Here is a 9292-nt window from a genome sequence, read left to right as displayed (position 1 = left end):
GGTCTTTTGGTCCTCCCCCGAAGCTTCGGTGGTCTCTTTTGGTCCACAAAAAATCACCGTAAATTTTCAGCCCATTCCGAGAACATTTATTTCTGCACAAAAAAATGATACCATGGTAGTTCTGCTGAAAACAGCGTCAGTCTAGTTTAGTTCTAATAAAATCATACCAAAACCATATAAAATTGTTGTAAACATGGCATGGATACTTCATAAATTATAGATACGTTGGAGACATATCAGTATGTACCAGTAGCTATGTGTTTGATCTATCTCCCTCGTGTTTTTGATTTGGCAAGATCTTGATGTACCACGGGCTTTGTTAATATAGCTGGATCATATAGTGTTCTTCTCGCTCTATCTTGTTGTGATGAATTCAGTCTTTCCCTTTGAGGAAATCATTATTATCGGATTGAATATTTTGGATTCGAGAACACTTGATGTATGTCTTGCATGTGGATACCCATGATGACAATGGGGTATTATATTGAGTCACTTGACTAATCAACTTGCGGACTTCCGAGGTGTAAAGGGGTAATCTAGGCACATAGGTTGATACACGTTTTCGTCCTACTTTCTCCAATAGAAACTTTCGATTACTCTTTGAAGTTATTTGTGTTGGATTGAATATTATGAATCTGAAATTGTTTGATGCATATTGAATAATTAAGTCACGGATACTTGTGGTGACATTTTAGTATCTAGGTGAAATTAGAGTTGATTGATGCGTATCATATGGTGTTATTTTAGTACGAACTCTAGGGCTGTTTGTGACACTTATAGGGATGGCTCAATAGATTGGTCTAAAAGGATAACTCTGAGGTGGTTCGCTACCTAAAACAATTTCATCTTATGTTTTCCGCTATTTATAATAACTTTGGAGTGATTCTTTGTCGCGCATTGAGGGATAGTTATATGATTCAATTATGTTAGCACTGTTGAGAGATTGCACTAGTAAAAGTATGAACCCTAGGCCTTATTTCCAAGCATCACAATAGTGTTTGTTCTCACTTTTACTACTTGTTACCTTACTGTTTTTATTGTTTTAGATTACAAAAACCTATTTCTACTATCCATCCTACACTTGTATCACCATCTCTTCGCCGAACTGGTGCACCTACACAATTTACCATTGTATTGGTGTGTTGAGGACACAAGAGATTTTCTGTATTTGATTGCAGGGTTGTTTGAGAGAGACCATCTCTTCGGCGTGGGAATCGTTCCAGCCAAGGCATAACATAGTAGCACAGACGACGTAAGACTCGGATATGCGATAGGATAGATGAGACAGGCTAAGGAAGAAACGGAGATGGGGCACTGACCTTTACTAGCCGTAGACGCTTCCTTTGGCCACCGACGTGCGCCCTCGTTCTGCCGCCACCACAAGTCATGACTCACAACTTACCAGATAGCCCAAGGTTTTTCTTTTGTTCGGTAAGGGGAGAGAATGAGGGGAGGGGATGGAAGAGGTGGGCGTACGAGGGAGAGGTTGGACGAAAGGAGAGAAATGGGAACCTTATTCTTTTTGTAGAAATAGCACATTGCCCGTGCGTTCCTACAGGCAAACGATGAATAACGTGTCCAAATCCTGCCTATCTGGTGACAACTATATGACTCTCTAATCTGTTGGCAACGTCAACTACGTGAGCTGGCTTTAATTTTCAAGACCAAATGAAAAGGTCAAATATAAACACTGTTGAAGGTCTAAACATAAAGTAACCAAAAAATGAGATCATATCTACTAAGTAGGTCTAACAATTTCGAACAAGGATACAATATGATCAGGACCAGGACTAATTGTCTCAAGCAAAATAATATTGTGTCAAAGTTCATTGTATAGTTCGTGCAGTAGCGCCAGAGGAGAGAATTAGAGATAGCTGGTGGACCCTTCATATTTCGTTTTGAACGTTCACGAGCAAAGTGCATGACCGTAGATTAATATCTATATCCATTTTTCAAGTGAAGTCAGAAGCAACCAAGTCCAAATATGGATCAATCCTTAAGGCATACCCCGACACGTCGAACATAGATATAGATATTCCCCTTAAAATTTTGATTATGTCTGACAGTGATAAAATAATCTATGTAGCAAAAAGGCATTTAATTGACAATTTATGCGGGAGGGTAAACTGGAAGAGATCAATATAATTTGTTGGGCTAAATGGAATGGATACTATAGTAACTATGTCCAGGTCGACTGAAGCTTTGTTAACAAGCGGAAATTATCGCATATGTCAGATTCCAGCGCGTGCAGCATCTGTGGCGCCCCGGACTCATGGAGACACTCCCTCTTGGAATGCACAATGTCAAGATGTACATGGCCCCTCGTGGATGATGATCTGGCACAAACCTTGGCAATGAACACAGAATCAAAGGCAAAACAATGGCTCTTTACCCTCATGGGGGTATTATCGCATGAGTCGTTCGTGAAGCTCTCAGTTTCTCTGTGGGCTATATGGGCGGTGCGCCCGAAAGCGATTCATGAAGGTATATTTCAAAGCCCCCAAGCCATCAATGGTTTCATTAACAGGTATCTCCAGGAGCTTAATATACTGGCTGCACCAACTCCTAACCCGAATCAGCGTGCCGTTCAGGTGACCAGCGCAATTATCCGCCCAAAAGCGCCACCGGCGGGCCATGCAAAGATTCACGTCGATGCTGCTTGCCGAAAGGGACTAGGAGGCACAGCGGCAGCTGTTTGCCGGGATGAAACGGGAGCTTGTCTGGGAAGCTCAGCCCTAGTGATTGCAGGCGTCGATGACCCGGAGATTCTGAAAACAATTGCTTGCAGGGAGGCGTTAGCATTGGCACAAGATCTTAATATTCAGAACCTGCTTGTAGCTTCAGACTCCAAGGGAGCAGTCGGAGCGATCAACAACAGAAGTCGTGGATCGAGTGGTGCCATCGTCTCGGAGGTTCATAGAATAGCTGTTAATTTGAGTTGTAATTTTACTTTCGAAGGACGTGCCGTTAATGTCGAGGCGCATAGTTTAGCCAAGTATGCATTTTCTCTAGGTCCGGGGCGCCACATTTGGCTAGTCAACCCCATGACCAAAGATGTATCCCACTATCTGTGGACTTTGCTGAATAAAAGCTTGGAGTTATCGCTCAAAAAAAACAAGCGGAAATTATAGCTACATTGACAGCTCTTAGTTAAGACCCAACTGCACCGTAACTGAAATCAAAGATCTCATGTTCACGAATAAGCACGTTCAGAAACAGCGCCATAATCAGGCCTAGCAACAGTGGATAAAGAACAGAGCTCATGTACGCATGGTTTTGGGTACCGCCCGAGAAAAACGGATACCGGGTGGTTACCGAGCTTCTCGTTGCCCCACGAAAAACACGTATCCCGAGCAAAAAATTCCGATTTTTTTGAATTTTTACGTGAAAAGTACACTACAATAACATAGCATCTCCATGCTTTCATTAAACGTTGCTGTGGCGTGGTGGTTGCCGTCTATTTCCCTCCTCGAGAGGTCACTTGTTCGAATCCCCACTTTTGCACAAACTTTTATTTTTTATTTTTCAGAAGGCGTAGGTAAAAACCAAGGACCGGGCAGGAATCGAACCCGCGACGTCCTCATTAGCGAGTGCACGACGCTCCACTGTGATTCGAACCCCCACTTTTGCACAAACTTTTATTTTTTATTTTTCAGAAGGCGTAGGTAAAAACCAAGGACCGGGCAGGAATCGAACCCGCGACGTCCTCATTAGCGAGTGCACGACGCTCCACTGTGATTCGAACCCCCACTTTTGCACAAACTTTTATTTTTTATTTTTCAGAAGGCGTAGGTAAAAACCAAGGACCGGGCAGGAATCGAACCCGCGACGTCCTCATTAGCGAGTGCACGACGCTCCACTGTGATTCGAACCCCCACTTTTGCACAAACTTTTATTTTTTATTTTTCAGAAGGCGTAGGTAAAAACCAAGGACCGGGCAGGAATCGAACCCGCAACGTCCTCATTAGCGAGTGCACGACGCTCCACTGTGATTCGAACCCCCACTTTTGCACAAACTTTTATTTTTTATTTTTCAGAAGGCGTAGGTAAAAACCAAGGACCGGGCAGGAATCGAACCCACGACGTCCTCATTAGCGAGTGCACGACGCTCCACTGTGATGCTATCAACTTTGTGCTCAATGTAGTTTGAAGTCTTGTGTATATCTAGTTTAAAAGAATTTGAATTCAAAATTCAGTTTTAAATTTCGTCCGAAATATGTTCGGTAATTCTCGGTAACCGTGGTAACCGAGAATCTCGCCCCCCCCCCCCCCCCCTCACGAGAAAATTCGTCCATTCGAAATCCAAAACCTTGCATGTACGCACCTCAAAGATGAGACATGACGTCACTGTTGCATCTGCCCGAACTCCCTTGCCGCTTGCACCCTGTTCCGTTGTGCATGTGGCCCGACAACGCGCACGCGAGTGCCGCCGTCGCCCAAACGCGAGGCGGCGGCGTCCAGGCATGCCGCCGCAGGGCCGGCCCTGAGGGAAGGCAGGGGGGCGGCCACCCCGGGCCCCTCAAATCCAGGGGCTCCCTCTGATCAAGTATGTCTTACGTAGCAGAAGGTCAGATCTGGTCGTAGGTTGCCATGTTTTCATCGTTCCAATCACACAAAGAAGGTAACCGACGATCACGCAAAACGTTGTCATGTTTTCATCGTTGCCATCCATCCCTCTTGCTGATATTGGGCCTGGCCCAATGCTTGGGCAGCATTAGCTGCCGAGGCCCTAGGTAGCGCAAAACGCCCTCGTCTTCTTTTTTTCCATCATGGATGCCCATCGATTTCGCCCGCCGCCGACGCCCACAGCCGATGCTACGATGGCGGCGAGGGAGGAGGAGCACACAAGTACGCTGGTCTTCTTGCCCGATCGCTTCGCTCTTTGTTGATCGAATCTTGTGGGACTGTATGGATTTTCAGATTTCTCCCCTTCCTTCCTCTCGATGAAAAGAAATAGTCACCATGAGTAGGATTTAAGTTTGGCATTCAGAAATAAGGGTCATGAGTTTACTGTTTGATTTAGAGAAATTGTGAGGAGGAGATGATGTCTACTGATGCACGATTAACCATTAAGTTACGTGAAATTCTGTATAAGACTTGTCTGTTCAATTAACTTGCTGATCAATTTTATGGTTTTGTAGTGGATGTGCAAAATCACCTTTTCTCAAAAACATTCAGAAGGCTCCTTTCTTTCAGAAAATTTCAACATATATCTCCAGGACCAAAGTTGATCAGAAAAATGATTCCTTTTGGATCTGGAGATGATATCTAGTAATATACTGAATCTTCTGCTCATCAGTTTTCTCATATAGTTTTTGACATTCAACTCATTATCCATGTTATTTCTAGAGCATAGAAGATGGTTCGAATGCTTCAAGAACAATTTGTTTATCAAGGACATGTATAAGGAGGCACTGGATGTGTGAATGATGGCCAAGGTATGCTGCCTTATGTGATGGTTATTGTCATTCTTTTAAATAGCTATATAGTGAGTAGAAACGATGTGAGGTTTGTAGATTTCCAAGGGAGCTTAAATAGTTTGGTAACTTTAAAAATTATTGAATGAGATTTATATTGATACCATAATAAACATAATTGCATCTAGCAATGTTAGAGGTAAATTTTAAGGTAAAATAAAAATTATTGATTTTGGATGCATTTTACTATATTGTTTATTTATAATATATTGAATATTATTGTGATGTTTAAATTGAGGGGCCCCAGATTCTAGTCTCGCCCCGTGCCCCAGAAATCTCAGGACCGGCCCTGTGCCGCCATCGTCCGAGGACGAGGAGACACCGGCCACGCGAGGTGCTTGGATACATGTGTGCGGGGCAGCAACCGGCTTCATCCAGATACGAGTGGTGGCGGCGGCGAGAGACGTGAGGGCGTTTTTTTGTTTTTTTTACACAGTACAGACGTAAGCGCTCATATACACGCGCATACACCCACCCTTATAAACGCACACACGCACACCCTACATATATGAGCATTTTCGAAAGACTGAGCCAGCATATCATCTTGAAATTTACGAAGTCACGGTATGCACCTCGTCGTCGACGGGAACGTCTCCTCCCACTAAATGCGCATCGGCGGAAATCCTGAAATAATCAAGGAATAAATGCGAGCATCAAGACTTAATCTTGATGGGCTGGGATACCACAATGTCTCTAACCATCCAATCACAGATTGGTTCGCAAGACGTGAGGGCGTTGATTAGGAAAGCACCCACGTGATTTTTACGGAACGATCTGTGTGTGATTTGGTGTTTTTTTAGATTGGATGGATGGAGAGACATGCAGACCGGTTCTCTCTTTCTACTTACTATTCGTCGCCGGTTTTTTCTACTACGAGGGACAAAAAAATCGGTGGGCGAGGAGGTGGGACCAGGGGCGATTTCCTTCTATCGATCGGACGCGAGACAGTCCATATAGACTCGATTCAATCGAACGCAACCGGACGTTGCCCTCAAACCGGACCAACGGACCGGAGCAAGCAGAGGAGCCGGCCAATTGGTGGGCACAGGATTTAATAAAAGAACAAAAACGAGACGAGACTCTCATATGTCACGTACGTTCCAGCGATCGCACGTCTCTCGTGTCATCCGACTGCACGACCGTCTTATATATTTCAATCAATACATAAAATACAATAAAATAAGAAGGACTGCACGTCCGTTTCCGTATCGATCCACACGCCCGAGTCAAACTCCATCTGCAATCAGCAGATCGAGAACAAGACGACCACGGGGGAGGTGGAGATGGACGGAAGCAAATCAAAATCCGTCTCCCAGCAGCAGATCGAGAGCACGACGACTCAGGAGGGGGTCGAGATGGACCTAGGCAAAACAAGCCCCATCATCTCCGAGCAGGAGATCGAGCGGCTCTGTGTGCAGATGGACGAGATGGCGTCTTTAATGAGATACAGGATCATACCATCAGCCCCACTCTGCAGCAGCAATGAGACTGAAGATCAGCCCGTGATCGACGGCATCCGAAAAGAGTTGGCTGATCTGCAGGGCAGCATGTCCAAACTCAAATCGCAACTGAAGCCTTTCTGGCACAAGTACCCGTATGAGAAAGACTATGTGGCGCCGGAGGAGGAGAAGGATCCCAAGGAGAGGGCAAGGAAGGAGATGGAGGAGGAGCAGGAGGTCTTTGATTCCTACCGTCAAGGCGTCGAATCTAAAATTAGACACTTTGGATACAAAAGTAAAATACTCCTACTTTTTTGGCCAACACTAGTTCATTACTACACTAGTTAATTGCTTTCTATGATTCCTATCAATGGAGCAGATTCCTTCCTTGTAGCAAGTATTAATTTTTCTTGACAAAATTGTGCGTGCAGCCCTAGTGAGCCCCATGCACTTTACACACTACACACCCAGACAGGTCCCATCCGATTATACTACCCGCGGGATCACCTTGCAGATCTTCTCCTTCAAGATTGCCAAGATCAGTTTGGACCTGGAATGGCCACTCAAAGTCTACGGCGTCGTCGCCGCACGAGACAATGTGGATCGCAGACGCAACATTCTCTTCCACCGGCGAAGGGACAACTTCCAAGAGATCACCCAAGAAGTAAGCGCCTGTCGTATTCTGTAAACTTTCCTTTTATCTCGTCTTTGTTGCATGCATGAGTCTTTATCTATTGATCCATCGGTTTGTTGCAATTCATTCATTCAGTGTGTGTCATGATGACCTTGCAGGACCCTTTTCTGTGCTTGACTGGCCCATCCCGTGCAATCTCAGCCGACCGCCCTCTTGAGTTTGAAGTCCAACTAAAACTTAAGGGCGGCGCAGCAGAGTCTGAAGACAGCGTGTTGATCAATAGCAGAAGCCATTACAATGGTTATCATACCCCTAATGGTTTATATACTGTCACTTTTGACAACTGTCTTTGCACAACCGAGTTAAGCCTGCAGAAACTATATCATGGAGCAGTCCAAGCCACTTCCTTGCGTGTCGGCATTGTTAAAGGCAGTTAAAGCCCTTTCAGTTATGGAGGTAGAGTTGCTTGCTCCTCACCACCTCAGAAAGATGGTAGTGAAGGCCCTGGCACTCCCACCCAAGTTGTATTGCTTGATTCTCGCGATTGTGCTGACGGGAAGATGCCAATAGGCGAAGAAGATGGTTACCTTGATCTGTCAAGGCATGTTGTTTCTGTTGAATTACGAACAGTGACTGAAGATTCTGAAGAACTGGAAGAAACCCTGGAAGTTGTCATAGAAGCCTACTCTCCTGGTGGTCCTGTTCAAGCTCCTATCATGGTCAGGCCTCAATACTGTGGCATAAGTAAACATAAATGTGACTTCAACGGCTCTAAGGTGAAGATAATCATTGCTTGGTCACCTATTGTTAGCAGTGCTAGCACAAGAAAGGTTATTCTGTGAGAGGGATATGTTCGTTGGTGCTCATGTATTTGATCAGCTATGTAAGATGTGAACATATTGCTGTATCGATCTGCTATGCAATATGTTTGACTGTGTGTATCGACTCTGTTTTATAAGCCAAGTCTAGATGGTGTATTTCTTACATTACTGCTATAACTTGCAAGTCATGTTGTAGGAAGTATTTCTGGTCTGACCGTTAAGCAGCCACATTACGCATAGTGTCTGAATGTTTTTTTAACACATGCATGTTACTCTCTCTAGAGTAATAGAGTAGATGCTTTCATTCTGTTACAAGACACTTCATTTTTCTTTGTCTTGCTTACTAGAATCTCTGCCCAGTTGGTAGAAGGAGAGCGCTTCGGTGCCTTAAGGCACCTGCCTTTGGATCCCTGGCATGTGGGCCAGGCAAAGCTGCGTCCTTGGTAGAAATATGATAAGTGAGCTCAGTTCCCACCGGTGACATGACGTCAGTTATACACATCGCGGTTAGCGTACTTCACGGAAGGGCGATCGCGGGGCGATCCGATCTCGCTAGGGTTCCCGTCGTCCGTCTGGGCCGCCGCTCGCCGCCCTAAACCGCATCCCGTCCCGTCCACCATAGACCTTCCGCGAGCTAGGGATCGCGGTCGTACACCACTAATCAGTCCCTAGGGTTTCCAGTTTCGGGTGAGTTAGCTAGCGGGGATGGAGGATGTTGAAGGGCTGATGAGGGGCTTGAAGTTGTCGGCAGCGGAGAGAAGAGGTCTGAAAATCAGGGAAGTGGAGAAGGGGAAGTCAAATGAGTGGACAGCGGATGATCCTCAAGCAGTAGGGAAGTTGTTTGCGGAAAAACTAGCGCATGCAGGGGTAGTAGGCCAAACCTTGGGAAGAATTTGGTGTCCGATCAAAGGCCTAGATTGC

The 9292-nt window shown here is 45.3% G+C and overlaps 1 protein-coding gene across 1 annotated transcript; it reads left to right on the top strand.

Moving 5' to 3' along the window:
- The first annotated feature begins 6703 nt into the window (after positions 1-6703).
- Positions 6704-8392, top strand: LOC147984317 (uncharacterized). The gene is made up of 4 exons (XM_087541045.1): positions 6704-7211; positions 7348-7580; positions 7709-7850; positions 8181-8392. The coding sequence occupies exons 1-4, from the start codon at positions 6761-6763 to the stop codon at positions 8390-8392; spliced, it is 1038 nt and encodes a 345-aa protein (XP_087397171.1). The 5' UTR covers positions 6704-6760.
- The last annotated feature ends 900 nt before the right edge of the window (positions 8393-9292 follow it).

Source organism: Triticum urartu, chromosome 2A, assembly GCF_056163025.1.
Source record: "Triticum urartu cultivar PI428250 chromosome 2A, HENAU_Tu73, whole genome shotgun sequence".
NCBI classification, from domain to species: Eukaryota; Viridiplantae; Streptophyta; class Magnoliopsida; order Poales; family Poaceae; genus Triticum; species Triticum urartu.
This window is presented reverse-complemented; position numbering and strand designations above follow the sequence as displayed.

Bases quoted from the DNA above. Each gene is read 5' to 3' on its own strand.
- LOC147984317 (XM_087541045.1), top strand. From the start codon at position 6,761: ATGGACGGAAGCAAATCAAAATCCGTCTCCCAGCAGCAGATCGAGAGC. The intron at 7,212-7,347 runs GTAAAATACTCC...TTGTGCGTGCAG, and splicing joins TAGACACTTTGGATACAAAA to CCCTAGTGAGCCCCATGCAC. The intron at 7,851-8,180 runs GTTATCATACCC...AATTACGAACAG, and splicing joins TAGCAGAAGCCATTACAATG to TGACTGAAGATTCTGAAGAA.